The following is a 15,780-nucleotide window of genomic DNA, read 5'->3' as shown; positions in this document are numbered from 1 at the left end:
ACGTCTCACCTGGATGTGCATCTGAACAAACACGATCAATCAACAGAAATAAGAAAACCACAGAATAACGAGCTGCTTCATGTGTGAGATGTTTTGTGTCTAATAGTTCCCTGAATGACTGATTCTGTTTCAGCTCTGCAGCGACTTTCAGCTTCCGTCTGTTTGCAGAAAAACAACAACAACAACAACAACAACAACAACAAATATGAAACCAGGAGGAAACGCAGCTCCGACTGAACCCAAACAGCTTCACCAGAAAACATGTCGTCTCCACACAGTTTCGCTTCACGTTGATAAATCTGTAAAACACTCGGAATGCGCCCCCTGGTGGTCGATGCAGGGAAATGCTTTTCACTGCAGCCGTTGGAGAGATGATCAGGTTTAATGAGGATGAAGCATTTGTGCCTCTTAAACAGGATCATTAAACGAGGAGGTTTCCTCCACATGTGGAGCCACTTTATGAAGTATTCGGTTGTGGACGTATGAAGCCACCGCGCTGCAGGAGGGTTTCTGTCATCAGACATTCCCACCATGTGACTGAACGGCCTGTTAGCTTGTCGGCTAACTCCTCGCTGCACAGGTCGGGCTCTCCCGTCACCAAAATAAGTTCTACAAACGCTCCAGAAGCTCCTGTCGGAGCTAAAGGAGCAGAAGATGACTGGAACACATAGAAGGAGGGATTCTGTAGGTTTTACTGCATAGACGCTGTGACTACAGAGGAACTGCTGCTGTAGAGGATTCAGCGTCTGAACGGGTTCTGGTGGTTTCAGAGTTAAAGTCTGTTGGATCCTAAAGTGGAAACAGAACCTCTGAGCGAAAGTGAGACGTCTGGTGATTCATCAGAAGGAACAAACAGCAGAGAAACGCTGGATTTCCTCCTCGGATCTCTAAAAACAGACGAACAATGATGCTCCAGAGTCCAGTAAACAGTCCGAGGTGTGTTTGATTTATTGACCAGGGCGAGTCCGAGGAGCGGCGGCTGATAAGGAGGATAACTCACAAACCAAACAGCTGCAGGAATGTGGAGTGTGTTGAGCAACGGCAGCTTTATTAGATCAGACCGTCCTGCTGTAAAGCCTTAAATCATTACTGGGATTCTCCACCTTCGACCTTCTTACATTTCAACACGTAGCAACAGCAGCGACAAACAGCGTCGGGATCACACGTCTGATCAGTTAAAGGGAATCACGGCTCAGAGGTTTAATCTGATCACAGGATGAAGAACAAACAGCCGGTTCAGCCTCCAGGTCCTGATCCGGCCACACATCTGCAGTAAAACCTCGTTTCCTCTAAACAGAGCTGAGATGGATTAATAATAAGAAGTTAACTGCCTGAACTTCAGCTGAAACAACATCTCCAGGGAAAATATCTGCTCATTTTCACAGTTTTTCTGTCGTTAAAAACTCTTTGGTTTGTCATTCAGGACAGAAAATTCATTAATTCTTTGATATAATAAAACGCTTTCCTTGAATATTTACATACAGAAAAAATACGGGACGTTAACACCTCTTTTCCGACTGAACTCTGACAATCTAACAGCAGCTGATTCATGAGCAAACAAATGAATAAAATGTAATAATAAATAGATAACAATTAATAAAACATGTCCTTTGTGTTTTGATTGATCAAGTTAACTCAATAAACGTATCTTTAAAAATGCAATGTACATTTTAATATTTGATTTGAAGCTAAATCACATGAATTCCACCAGAGCCAAATTCTGCAGAGATGGTAGTTAGCATCGTTCTGCTAAGCTAGTTAGCTTTATCTGTTGGAACTTTGTTTATTACGAGTTAAGACTCAGCTGTTGTCATATTTATGTGTGGAACTAATACTGTTCCCCGAAAGTACTAGAACGTCAGCGCAGTGTTTTCAGCAGAACACAAGAAAAAGTCCCTCATTAGCTTTAGCTAATGCTAACCACAAGCTTGAACTATTTTGCATGTAACAACTAAAGTGTCGCTCTGTTTTCTAGTTCTTGTAGAATATACACGGCGTATTTATCACTGTGCCATTTTGTTGGGGCAACATTTTTCCTTTTCATTTTATTCCTTATAAATAAACAAAGCAGTAGCTAAAGCAGCTAGCCTCGTGCTAACGGTAGCTTACTTTTTGACTCCAGTGAACTTCATGTGATTTGGTGGTTAATGTCCATTAAACTTCACAGTTACATGTTAAATATATATATACATATATATATGTATATATGTATATATATATTTAACACATGTAACTGTGTAAAGACAGAATTAGAGCACCGCGTCAGGGATCATGTGAACACAATGAAAAGTGTAAAAGTTAAGTTATTAATCAGAGTTTTGTTTAATTCGACTTTCTGCAAATAAAACTACAGTCTTGTTCTAAAGGGTTTCATTCAAGGCTTTAGTTTAAGGTTGTAAACGCTGCTTATGTTTCCCAAATGATGTGGATCCACACTTTAATTATGCTTTTGTTGATTAATTTAGTTTCGGTTTGACTCAGTTGTTCATCATTCAGCCTTCAAAATAAAAGCCTTCAGTCGGCGCTCAGTGAAGAAGCTGGTCTGCTTCTTCTTCCTGCCTGAGTCCTGCATGTTCAACTTGCAGTTAAAGTATAAAAGCCAATAAAAGCCTCGTGCTGTGTCGAGGTTCAGTGTTCAGTCCTGTGGTTTCAGCTCAGTGGAGTCTTTGCAGAGTTCTTACCTTCGGGCAGCAGCAGCAGCAGCAGCGAGCAGCTCCGTTCTGGTCCAGGACAGGACTGGGTGTGGTGCTTAAATAGCAGCTGGCTGGCTCGCGCTGCTATCTGAAGGGCTGCATGACTCAGTGGACCAAACTTTTACACATCAGGCTGAGCAGAAATTCCTCAGCGAGGCTCGGATCGACTCGCCGAGGTCACAGGAGGCGCCGCTCTCCCATTGGCTGCCTGGAAGGAGCCCATCAAAGTTAGAAGTGGAGATTTTTTGCAACCGAGTGAAGCAGAACAAAAGTTTTAACCCCTTCATGCATCAGAGAGAGAATAAAGCAGTGGATGCAGATTAAAGCTGAATACAGCGAGCAGCAGGAGTCCTGGTTCAGAAACAGTCATAATAACTTTATAACACGTCTGTACAGAACATCAGTACAAATATGAAGGTACAAGGCTGGTTTCACAATATTTAGACAGTTTATATCCATGTGATCAGTTCCTCTGTGTTTTATGTGGGTTTTGGTCTGAAGGAAACACGTCTGGTTCGATGTTAGCAGCCACAATGAAAGCTTTACTGACATATAATGAGACTTAAACTGCTTTTCTTGTTGTCCTGATAGTAAATCATATTTATCATAAATGATCTTTAACGTTCACATGATGCATTCAGTTGTAAAAACTACAAACATGGATGTTTTATTTGTAGTTTTTACGGTGCAGTGGTTTAACACTGACCTCAGTCTGAATCAATCAAACTGTAGACGATAAAAATGTTCACAGACTGAACCTGTACAAGTTTAAAACTGCCTGATTGCCTTAAAGTGGCTTCTTGTGCTCCCAGAGCTCACAGGTTCACCCTGGAGCTGCTTTAGCCTCTCTGCTAACAAATGTTGTGCTTTTACTGCTACTAAATTAATCAGGTACAGTTATTTTACAGATTAGGATTCTGTGTCCAAAACCAATTTAGATCTTGTAAAATATGATGCTCTGTTACTAAACAGTAAACACAAGTAAATAATCTGCTTGTTTTACTTTTGAGGTCTGGATCATCTGACGATGTCCTGATTAATGTCGTATCTACATGGAGTCCTTTGAACAGTTTGTCGGTCTGTTAACTGGACCGTCGGTGCTGAGCTGAAGGTGCTGAACTCTGTCCTGCTGTCTGACCTTCTGTTCTGATCCAGAGACGGTAAAAGTTCAGCTTCACGTCTGCAGCTGATATTCGCTGTTTGACCTCCACAGAGACTCTGAGCGGTTTTACTGTCCTGATATTGATCTGCTGGGTGGTGATAATGCAGGCGTGGTGGGTGGAGCGCTGCAGAGGAGCAGTTTTATGGATCTCACCCAGGTCAATAAATGGTGGTCGAGGAACACCCAGCCTCAGGTGAGTCATGGCAGGAAGTGATGTCGCTGCGGGGGAGCGGTGGTGAATCTCCAAACAAAGCATCACTGTTCATGAGTCAGCTGCTGTTTCATGAGAATTCTTTTGTGGATCCGAGAGCTTCGTGCTCCGCTGGATCCTGCAAGAACAGTTCATTCATCTTAATGAGTCACGGCTCAGATCAGCAGAACCCGTCCAGGTTGAATCATCAGCGCTAACGATTAGCTGCTGCGCTACAAAACAGCTGAATCTTTTAACTTTAAAATACACAAAAACTTAAATGTAATTTACACGAAAATAAGTTACGTATATACCAGACTTTTGAATTATTTTTAAGTGGAACGTTGCTAGCTAGCTGTTTCCTGCTCTTCCCAGCCTCTACCTTAAGCTAAGCTAACTAGCTGCTGGCTGTACCTTTATTCTTACCAAACAGACATGCATTATTTTAAAGAAGTTTTTTCAATGAGTTAACTTGTGTTTTGAACCTAATTAGCCAGTTGATGCTAATGTTATAGCTGACTAGCTAATGGACGCTAAGCAGCTGCCGCAGTACTGGTTAGCTAGACAGCTAGCAATTAATCATGATTGTTATAAATGATCAGCACACAGGTAGCGTCCATGAAAGCTAAGTGGTGGTAGATGGGCTAAATAAGATAATGTAATTAGCAAGATAACGTCTCAGCTTGCTAGCTAATGTCATGTCATAGCAAGTACAGCCAATCTGTGGCTGTCCCAGGTCTGTATTTGTTTTAGTTATTTTCTGTGAGATGGCTGCAATAAAAGATGATATTGGCTTTGATAAAACGGTGAAGTGATCATCAGACTGAGGTTTCTGTGATTTCTGACTCCTGGGTCCTCCTTTCTGTCGGCTCTCTGCTGCAGGTCTGCAGGGTGCCGCTGGAACCACAGGAATGTGAGCCGGACTTCAAACCGTCCTCTCAGGGTCGAACTGAACTCTGAGGCTGTCGCAGCAAAACACTGCGTTTCCACGGTAACACAATCCCTGAGGCTGATTAAAGTCGGAAGGAGAAAGTTCAGAGGTGTGAGTCTGATAAGAAGATCCACAGACTCAGGAAGACAAACAAGAGGATCTCAGGTGTTTCCTTCCTGTCGCTCTGAACTGGCTCAGGTCCATCTGCTGGTGCTGCAGTTCACACATGGACCAGCAGAGGGCAGCACCAGCACATGAGAGTATGAGGAAGATGAAGACGTAATGAAGAGAGGATCAAAGTTCCACCTGACCTCATTAGAACCAGCCGGTTCTGTTTCTGCAGAACCTTTATCTACTGACCAGAGTTCTACCTTCAGACTGTGAATGTTCCAGAGGTCCAGGTCCTTGAAGTCCACAGAGGAGGGTCCAGATTGATCACTTTAATGGACTTTTTCCATCATTTCTGAGCCTCAGAACTTCATCAGTCCAGCAGATAGACACATGACATTTAGGAGGAAGAACACATCTGGGTTCTGCTAGAACCTGACACCAGATCAGTTCTACATCCATCCAGGTGTCTCAGTCTGAACACTGGACCTGGTTCTGTTTGTTTAGGTTATGACCAAAAGCTTTGGGTACTGACAGAAGCCTCCCAAAGTTAGAACCAAATGGTCCAAACACCTCAAACCTTATCAAAATAATAATTTTTAAAAAAGCTTGAAATTCAGAAATGATGGAAAAGGTCCATTAAAGGGATCAATCTGGACCCTCCTCTGTGGACTTCAAGGACCTGGACCTCTGGAACATTCACAGTCTGAAGGTAGAACTCTGGTCAGTAGATGAAGGTTCTGCAGATACAGAACCAGGTGTTCTGAGGAGGTTCTGGAGGACTGACTGACACAAAGTTCTCTTTAATGTCTGATCTCCTCCATCTTCCCAGATGGATTCAGACATTCAGGGTGATCCAGTGAACCAGAACCGGGTCTGAGCTGTTCTCTGTGGTCTGGATGGTTCAGCTGCAGCACCTGAGCTTCAATCCTCTGTTTCGCTGACGCTGGAATTAACCTCGTTAGCAGCTAATCCTCGTTAGGGCATCGTTAACAGCTTTAACCTGCAATCTGCTGCAGACAAACACTGCACAAGAGAACCAGAACCAGAACCAGAACCAGAACCAGAGTTATCCTCAGCCAGAAACAGATCCAGCTTTAACACAACTATATTCAGTTGTGTTTATGTGGGTTCTTCAGCTGGAGGTTTGTAGGAGAACTATTGTGACGTCCTGATTGTAGGAGCTACAGTAGACCGGTCCAGAAGGTACAGAGGCATGGAGCAGCTTCTCAGAACTCAGAACCACTGTTAGGATGTTCCTGTGAGATGAAAAACGGCCTTAAAATGCTCTCTCAGGTAGTTCAGGTTGAGGTTCTTGCTGGTCTGAACCACAACACGGTGACGTCATGGAGATGAATGTAGAACACCAACAGGTCCAGACTGGTTCCACTAACTTCAGCTGTTTTCTGTTTTCTGTTATTTGTGGATCAAATTCTTGCTTCTTTTTATTTCAGCAATAATTATTTTTTTTAAATATATTTTCTGACCACTTTGGTTTTCTTGTCGTCTCTTCGACCTTCTTACGATCAACAGACCGACTCTGTGAAGCAGGAATCTGAATCCTAGACGAGTGTCGGCCAACAGTCCCAGTGAAACCAGTGGAATAAAACAAAGTCTCCTTCAGTCCAGTGAATGTACTGCCTTAGATGTTTCACTTTAAGGGACTCTGTGCAGCACTCTGAAGTCTCTCAGCAAAGGAGAAATCAAGCCTTAAGTGGAAAATCTACGGAGTTTTGTTCACTCGGTTCCAGGTCTTTATGTCCTGAAGAAAAGCCTGAAGTTCGACTGGTTTTAGGGTTTTGAGGAAACGTTTCTGTCCACATCGAGTTCTCAGATCTGCTGTTTGATCGTCGTGTCGGGTTCCATAAAACCACGACGACGAAGGCCTGAAGTCAAAGTCTTCCACAGAAAACTGAGAATTCTTGATGTCTACGTCCATCTTTTCTACGGTCACAACATGTGGTTTAAACAGCCGGTGAGTTTATCGACATCTTGAGAAGATTTAGGTCTGAAGAACATCTGCATCCAATAAAATCCCCACTTCATCAAGATCTAAAACTTTAAAGGGTCATCGTGCTGGTGGAACATCAAAACCAAGTGGCCCTTCAAAGATCCCTGTTTGGGTTTGTTGGGTGTGTTCAGCTGAGAGGAGCATCATCTTGGTTTCATCGTGTTCAACATCTGATGCAGCAGGAGTGAAGCTGCATCTGTTTTCATCTCAGCAGAAGCAGGAGGCCTCTTCACTGAGTCAGTTTGACCAGCAGAGCAGCAGATTGCAGCGTCGTCTGCATAGAAACAGACACTGATATGGAGCTTTTCAAAGAACTCCATCTGTCCTGAACAGAACCACCTGCTGGACTTTTCTCTGCAGCTGATGGACAGAAGTGAAGCTGATATTCATCTGACTCTGGCAGAAAGAGCATTTCTCTACATGGGTTGTAGATCGTTCTGTCTTATCAGGTTTTCACCACCAGTCATGCTGGTTCTGTTCAGTGAGAACTAAAGTTTGGTTCTGCAGAGGTTCCCTTTATGTTCCAGCTTCTGTCGGTGTAATCTGAGGTCTGGTCCGTCCCGCTTTGTCCCGCTCTGCCCTTCACTTCCTCGGTAATCCTGTTAGCAGAGCTCCCTGGTAATCCTCCCAGATCCCTGCAGGTCTTCACGGCTCCTTCACTGCAGATCTGTGGGATGCTGCTGGACCCCGACTGAACACTCAGGTAGGACCAGAGACCGACACCAAGACCACCGACACCTGCAGACAACCAGAGCACCTGATTCTGGTTCTGGAGTTGACTAGTTTGGTTCAGTTTGTTAGTGTCAGGTGCATGAATATTAACTAGTTGTGTTTGTAGCTAAATCCTGGTGACGAGTTTTAAAGGAGGTTCAGGTTCAGATGGACCAACAGAACCAGGATCAGTACGACACCTGATATGTTGAACTTTTTAAAGGTGTTTGTCGACATCAGAGCTTCTGTAGGAAATCCCCACGAGTGACTTGAGTCATAGGAAAACTTCTGATACTTTGAGCTGAAACCAGAATGTTCTGGACCGGCAGCTTCTGTTTGCTGTAGACGTGTCCGGTCTGCTTCTCTTCCTCATGAAGGAGAAGGTCTGTTTGTCTGAACCGATGGTCTGAAGAGTCATCGACTGTAAAACCCTCAAACCAACCAGAGTCCAGATCCTGTTTGTGGACTCAGCAGTGCTACTAACCAGAACTCTGACTGGTCCACACCGGACCGGACCACGGCTAACCCTAACCCACAGAAACCACATCTTCATCCTCCGTTAAAGGACTCGGCAGAGTAACCATCTGAGTAGAAGCCGGTTGATTTGCTGACCTGGTAACCAGCCAAAGACGGTGCAGCTCAGTGATTCACCAACGAGCTAACTTGTGATTTTCTGACTAAACCTCTGACTAACTTGTTAACTAATTTGAGCGACTTGCTGACCTTTAACCACCCAGACCGGTAACCAGAAGAACCTGTTTGAATTCTGATATCATATCTTAGAGGTTTCTATCTGACTAACTGTGTGACTTGCTAGTTAGCCGATTAGTCGATTGACTAACAAGGTGACCATTAATTATTGAAATGTTAACTGCAGTACCTGAAAACTTCTGTCACTGTTTAACCTGCTAACTAACCCAAAACCAGATGAACTAAGTCAAGTAAGGATCCATTTAAACAGCTCTTTTCAAACAGACAACAGCCCAGAGTGCTTTCCTTTCCTGACTACGGACTAACTAGGTAACCACCAACCTCTGAACTAATCTAAGTTACTGCCTGTTTAACAACTAAACTGGTGAATGTTGTAGCTGCCCCCCCTGCTAACTAATTACCCAGTCAACTAATCAGGCGATCATTAACCACTACCTGATCACTGTCTAGTTGTCTGGCTGACTGACTAAACTAGCAGATTCTGTCACTGTCTGACTTGCTAACCAACTAGTTACCAAACTAAGTCAAGTCACCGTTAATTACAGCACATTTGCAACCACAGATGTTCAGCCAGTACGACCAGTTTACTGGACTAACCAGGTGATCATTACATGGTGAACTAGTTAGCTACACTACGGCTAAACTAGCAGATTCTGTCTCTGTCTGACTTGCTGACTAACTCATGACTAGACCAAGTCAAGTTAACTATTTATACGACATCTCTAAAACAACAGCAGAGAAATCAGATTGTTTTTACAAATGTAACTTAACTTATCTGTTTAGTAACCACTGACCTGTACTATCTGGATATGAAAACTAGTTAACTTGCCAGCTTTATTGATTATTATCTATCCAGCTGGATACCGACTGGTTGTCCGACTGGAGAACTGAATGAGTAACTGGACGACTTCCCAGCTGGTTCACTGGTTAATGGGATTAGTGGAAAGTGTGAGTGATGCTGGTGACCAGTTTAACTGGCTGTGTGATGCAGTGACACAGCTGTTCTGAGCTGCAGAGAATTAGGGTCACGATCCGTCAGCAGTAATTGAAGCCGACGTTCAGCCAGACGATCTAAACACCGGGAAGGACGGCGGGTCGGTCAGACGCTACAACTAGTCCTGGACTCTGAAATCACTTCTTATTTACATTAGAAACCTTTAAGACTTCACAGTTCTGGCCCACAATGATATAAACTCACAGAGTTTATTCTTAAATGTTTTCAAAATGTGAAATATTCAGACGTGTTGGACCCGTGACAGACTGAACCTTTAATATGTACAACTGCCTCAGAACAATATTTCATATTTAACTTTGTGTCGCTGGAATCGGCAAAACAACAATCAAAGAAATGACATTTTCCTCAGAGAAGTGAATTTCACACAGTTGTCAGTAAATCAGAGCTGAGATTTAAAACAAATCACTACACTGCAGCTTGTAGAGAAGTCCAGTTAGTATGAGAACGTCTCCAGTTAACCTCACAGCGAGCTGACCGGCACAGCAAGGAGCTGATCAACACCAACCATCAGCTTCATCACACAGCTGCAGCTCCCAGGAACACCAGCAGCTTATAACGAACAGAGATGTGAACGTTTAAACAGCTGCAGCTGTTTGGTCATTAATCTGTTTGTTTGTTTGTTTGTTTGTGTCTGTTTGTTTGTTTGTGTGTCTGTTTGTTTGTTTGGTTGTTCATGGAGGATGTTGAGCTGGGTGGTCAAAGTTGTTCCCCAGCCTCCTGAGCCTCCTCCCAAAAAAGTCGACGAGCAGAAGGAGGTGAAACCAGAGGCCCCGCCCCCTGCCCCCGCCCCGGCTCCAGCTCCGCCTCCTGTTGTTGTAAGCCACGCCCCTTTTCGGCTTTCATTACTAGATTTTGAGTAAAGTTTTTTAGACCAACTGCCACAGTGCCTGGTGGAGACACACATATATATGATTTATATATGTATAAATATATGTATATATGAAACGACATTGCAAACAGGTGTTAAATAATATGAACTGTGAAGTGATGTATGAAGTCAGATGTGAGATGACGTCGTCTTGTGTTTCAAACAGGAGAAGAAGGTGACGTTTCAGGATGAGTGTAAAGTGGAAGGTGAGAACGGAGAACGTTACCTGGTTCTGTCTGGTTCTGTTGGTCTTCACACTAAACATGCTTCACTGTTTCACCAGCAGCTCCAAAAGCTGACAAACCAAAGCCGGAGGCCCAGGCAGCGCCGGGGAACGGGTGAGTTACCCCGACACCGTTAACAACTCTGAGTTAGCTATAATATCCACGTCATCACATCTGTAAGCTGAAGTTTGGTCGTTTCCCTTTAATTCCTGATTCCTGATTCCTGATAACACAACATCCTAAATGAATAAATATCCTGCTAGCTACCACATCAGCCTTCACATGTTAGCCTAAATATCTGCAGTAGCCCAACAGGACAACGGTAGCCGCTACATTAGCCAAAACGTTATTTAAGGTGAACTCTGTGTCCTCAGCCCGGTGCCTGGTTCCCAGTCCGGCGTCCTGACGTGGATCAGCGGCGCTTTGCCTCAACCTGCCGTCTCACCGAAGCTGAGCCGAGCCAACTCCACAGCCACAGTAAGAACCGGATGTACTGACCCAGGATCAGGTTCTGCAGCAGGATCCAGCTGCAGCAGCTGAACATTAGGACGAGAGCTGCAGGTTTTAAACAGCGTTCCTGATTGATAGTGACAACGTTATCAATCAATAATCAGTTAATTATTGAATGAATGAAGGACAGTTTACGTCCTTGGTCTATGATCTGAGCTGCTCTCAGCTACAGACACGTTTTCCATCGGAGCAGCTCCGTTGTTTTGGCTGTTTAAGAACAGCAGCAGTGTTCTGGTTGGAGGTCCTGAACCTCCTCAGAGTCTCTGTCATGGTCCCGGTGCTGCTAAACTCCCACAATGCTCTCTGCTGCCACCAGGAGCTGTAGTCTGTAGACGCCTCCTCTGGTCCCTACAGGACTAAACAGGAAGAGGCTCCACCTGGTGGAACAACCAGGTACTGCAGCTGGTCTATGGTATGTTTACTGAGATTATGACCTTCGTTGGGCTGCAGGTGGATCAGTGGTTAGCACCGTTAGCGCCTCACAGCTAGAAGGTCGCCGGTTGGCGTCCCGGTGAGGACACCCGGGATCTTCCTGCGTGGAGTCTCCATGTTCTCCCCGTGCAGCGTGGGTTCTCTCCGGGTTCTCCGGCTTCCTCCCACAGTCCAGAAACATGCTGAGGTTAATTGGTGATTGTAAATTGTCCGTAGGTGTGAATGTGAGTGTGCTTGGTTGTCTGTCTCTAAGTGTAGCCCTGTGATAGACTGGTTACCTGTCCAGGTGAACCTGCCTTCACCCTGAGTCAGCTGGGATAGGCTCCGCCCCCATAGTGAGGATGAAGGTGTAGAGATGATGGATGGACTTCATTTTCTGCCTTAACAGTTAATACATTCTTTAATTGGTTAGATTATTAATTTAAATTAACAAATTAAGGGTTCATTATGAACATCACTCGTCTGAGCAGCTGCTGCTTCTGGATCCTGAGGTCTCTTCATGTTCAGCTGTCTGATAACGTTTCCTGTGTTTCCCTCATCATGTCTGCTCACAGGAGGAACCTGCACCTGCCAGGTAAACACACCTGTAAACACACCTGTAAACACACCTGTAAACACACCTGTAAACACACCTGTAAACACACCTGTACAACACTCTTGAACCATGAGACACAAACAACACAACTTTGTTAGCTTGCAGAAAACAGATGTGTTGGATCAGCGGTTCCCAGCAGAATGAGTCACAGCCTGTTCTTGTTTTTGTTTCTGTCATAAATCAGAGTTTTAATTTTATGTAACGTTGAAAGAAAATCTGCTTTGAGTGAAGAACTGAGCGGCTGGGAATCGCTGAGTTAGCGTGATTCTGATGTTGCTCTGTTCCCCCCCGACAGCAGCCCTGAGGACGAGTGAGTAAACATGAAGGCCAGATATTGAGCTGCTTTAAAACCCACCAGCAGACAGGGTGCCAAATAATGTGCTGCTTATAAACTGCCAGCAGGACAGGTGCCATATAGTGAGCTGCTGCACAAACTGCTCAGCAGGCAGGAGGCCAAACGCTGAGCTGCTTTACAAACATCAACAGACACGGTGCCAGATACGGAGCTGCTTTAACAGGCATGGTGCCAAATAGTGAGCTGTGGTATAAACACATCAACAGGCAACTTGCCAAATAGTGAGCTGCTTTGCAATCCCCTCCGCTGGCAGGATGCCACATACTGAGCTGTCCCATCATGAGGCTCCACAGCGCGTCCTGGCAGCTACTGATTACACACATTTGTGTTTCCTCCACAGGAAAGGGATGATGGCTTGGATCTCTCAGGGTCTGGAGAAGGTAGTTCCTCAGCCTGATCTGAAGGCCAAAGAGCCCAAAGAGCCCAAAGACACCAAAGACACCAAAGAGACCAAAGAGACCAAAGAGTCGCCGCCTGCAGCCGAGCCACCGGTCGAGGTACAGCCACTCCTGGTGTTACTACAGAATACAGTGTTGTTGTCATGGCTGAGTCCCACCATGTTCCTCACCAAGTAGAAGCCCAGATGTTACTGTTCTCTTCTGCTCTGAGAGCATCTGCTGCTCATGTGATCTCACCTGCTGTTACTGACCAGCTGTTCGTTTCTCCTCAGGTGTGTCAGAAAGCAGCTGCACCAGGTGAGAGCAGCTCTGAATGTTGCTGCAGACACGTTTCAGACTTTGGCTGCAGCTCAGTCCATCGAGTGTTTCTTCTGTTTCAGCTGCAGAGCCTCCGATGGCGGTGGTGGAGGTGGAGTCAGACAAGGAGGACAGCAAGCCTTTCCCTCCCAGGTGGGCACACACATCTACTATTACATCACATTTGATCAAATCGTGCATACATGTCAAGAAATTAACAAAAACTATCAGTGACCAATCAGAAAATAAGAAAAGTACAAAAATCCAGAATCTGTTCATCAGTATTTCTTCATCAGACAGTAGCAGCTCCTTACATTTAGTTTTCTACAAGAAATTAAAGGGCACAGAAATTAGTTTCTATTTGTTCTGAGCTCTATGCAACTCAACAAACATCTCTTTTAAGTAAACAGCAAAGTACTGGTCCACCAAATGTCCGGGTTTGTGAGGCAGAGCTAAGAATTAGCATTTTGTGTTGTGCAGCAGTGAAATGTTGGTTAAAGTGTTTGTGATGCCACAGGATGATGGACTGGATCAAACATGGGATAGAGAAGGTGGTTCCTCAGCCAGAGATCCACATCCGCGCAAAGATGGATGGAAACGAGAAGACCGAGGCTCCAGCTGCAGCTAAAGGTTCAACTCATGGTTTTGAGCAGCTAGTTTAACCGTTAAAGGCTCTGTGGAGCTTTAACCCTTCAGTCTGACCGGCACGGTGCTCATTAATGAGCAACGCTGAAACCAAGACTCGATTGTTTTCTTAATGGGACTCACAACTAGGTGCAGTGACCTTCTGATGACCTCTGACCTTTAACCTTCTCTGTCTCCTGCCTTTTGAACAGCTGAAGCTCCAGCAGCTCCTGCAGCCTCCAAACCAAACACAGACACAGAGAAGTGAGTCAAGTCCTGGAGTCGTGTTGAACATGACAGTGAAACTCAGGAAAAACACCATTTAATTAGGATCCAGTTATAACCGGGGTCTGATTTTCTCACGTCTTCTGCTGCCACATCAAATATTTTGCAACCAACCAGAACATCAGTTCATCAGATTGTAGGAGAAGCGAGAACATCAGGTCTCTGAGGACCGAAACGCTGGAGTTCTAAAAGTTCATGATTGATTAAAGCTCAGTGTGGACGTTCTCTCTTCTCTCATCTGTGGATGTTTCCTCTGACACACCTGTCGACAGAAACATGTGGATGTATGAGAGCCGATACAGTCAAGTTTATCCAGCTGTCCTTTATATTTGCATTGTTTGCTAAAAACCGATATCCTACAGAGCTAGCATCGTGATACTGTACAGCTAACCGTTAGCAACACAACTACAGTCATACAACAATGCTAGCTATACAGCTAATGTCACAGAAAAGAGGCTAACTGCACAGCTAGTCATAGAAAGAAATTAAGTCCACAGCTAAAGTCCTATAAACGATGCTAGCTGTACAGTTTAAGTCACAGAAAAGTGGCTAACTACACAGCTAAAGCAATGGAAAGATGCTAACAACACTGCTGAAGTTGTAGAAAGATGCTAACCATGCAGCTAACACCACACAAAGGCAGCTAACTGCACAACTAATGTCTCAGAAAGAGGCTAACTCGTCAAAAATGGCTAATTGCACAGCTAATGTCACGGAAAAAGGCTAACTATATGTCTACAGTTGTAGAAAGATGCTAACCACACAGCTAAATTCAAAGGACCATATTAAGAGAAAGCCACGAGGCTGACTAAAACTAAACCTAGATTTAGTCACTGATTTTCTCCTAGTTCTCATGTTAATAAAGTGAAGATTTGGTTTTAAACTCGGTGATTCTGCCAAAATAAGCAACTAAACTTCTGCTAAAGGTAGCTAGCTTAGCCGATCTCAGTAACTGCTTTCTCATAGTTTCACTCCAGTAAATGATATTTATGGTATTTGATAGTTTACTGCGTTTAAATCTGAAATTCTCTTCTTGAATAAAATGAAACACGTTTTGTTTTGTCTTCTCAGGTCGACCAAAGAAGCAGAGCAGCCGCCCAAGTAGGTCACGCTGTAATCTGGGTTTTTTAAAGGTGGCCGAATATTTTATTTCCTGAAAGTGTTTTGTTCTGTAACCTGACAATGAGGTGTCGACGTGTACAAGGAGAGCCTGTTATGTTGGCTTTGGTCTAACACATTGTGTTGTGTTCAGTATGATGGGCTGGATCGTCAACGAGATCGGCCGCATGCTGCCTCAGCCCGTCCCCAAGGCGGTGAGTCACCACCCAACAAATCAATCCAAGTTACAAGTTCAAGAAAACAAAACATGTAACGACAACATTTGTTTACCTCATGCAGGACGCAGGAAGTGACGACGTGCAGACGAGTAAGTAGAATCTTTACAAAGCTCCCTGTAGAACCTCAGAACCTGTTGGGCTCCAATCAGGGTCGTATGAGACCAAGCTGTTGGTCCACAACGTCCAGCAGGACTGAGCACACCGCGCTGCAGCATCACTGAAATGTCAAACAACTGCATTATTTCTACATTGAACAGTGTTGAAAATGTAGCCCATGAAGTAGAAACTCAGTGCAACAAAAGTGGATCAAGCTGTGATCACCA

At 44.4% G+C, this 15,780-nt stretch overlaps 2 protein-coding genes across 2 annotated transcripts in view; one reads left to right on the top strand and one right to left on the bottom strand.

Annotated features, from left to right (window-relative positions):
* Positions 1-2,838, bottom strand: part of LOC103361870 (annexin A2-B-like) — a 12,488-nt gene extending 9,650 nt beyond the window's left edge. Inside the window, exon 1 of the mRNA XM_008288077.1 lies at positions 2,682-2,838. The gene's annotated coding sequence lies outside the window, so the exon portion shown is untranslated. The remainder of the gene's footprint in view (positions 1-2,681) is intronic.
* A 1,146-nt stretch (positions 2,839-3,984) lies between these two features.
* Positions 3,985-15,780, top strand: part of LOC103361892 (cyclic nucleotide-gated cation channel beta-1-like) — a 35,846-nt gene continuing 24,050 nt past the window's right edge. The window contains exons 1-14 of the mRNA XM_008288104.1: positions 3,985-4,048; positions 10,212-10,347; positions 10,567-10,606; positions 10,687-10,738; positions 10,999-11,101; positions 12,121-12,140; positions 12,857-13,013; positions 13,187-13,211; positions 13,295-13,364; positions 13,729-13,841; positions 14,048-14,099; positions 15,192-15,221; positions 15,373-15,433; positions 15,519-15,546. Coding sequence (XP_008286326.1) covers positions 10,213-10,347; positions 10,567-10,606; positions 10,687-10,738; positions 10,999-11,101; positions 12,121-12,140; positions 12,857-13,013; positions 13,187-13,211; positions 13,295-13,364; positions 13,729-13,841; positions 14,048-14,099; positions 15,192-15,221; positions 15,373-15,433; positions 15,519-15,546 — 886 coding nt within the window. The 5' untranslated portion in view covers positions 3,985-4,048; position 10,212. The remainder of the gene's footprint in view (positions 4,049-10,211; positions 10,348-10,566; positions 10,607-10,686; positions 10,739-10,998; positions 11,102-12,120; positions 12,141-12,856; positions 13,014-13,186; positions 13,212-13,294; positions 13,365-13,728; positions 13,842-14,047; positions 14,100-15,191; positions 15,222-15,372; positions 15,434-15,518; positions 15,547-15,780) is intronic.

The sequence above is a fragment of the Stegastes partitus genome, unplaced genomic scaffold (genome assembly GCF_000690725.1).
Source record: "Stegastes partitus isolate 25-593 unplaced genomic scaffold, Stegastes_partitus-1.0.2 Scaffold540, whole genome shotgun sequence".
In the NCBI taxonomy this organism is placed as follows: Eukaryota; Metazoa; Chordata; class Actinopteri; family Pomacentridae; genus Stegastes; species Stegastes partitus.
The sequence above is the reverse complement of the archived record's forward strand: the minus strand, read 5'-3'. Positions and strand labels throughout refer to the sequence as shown.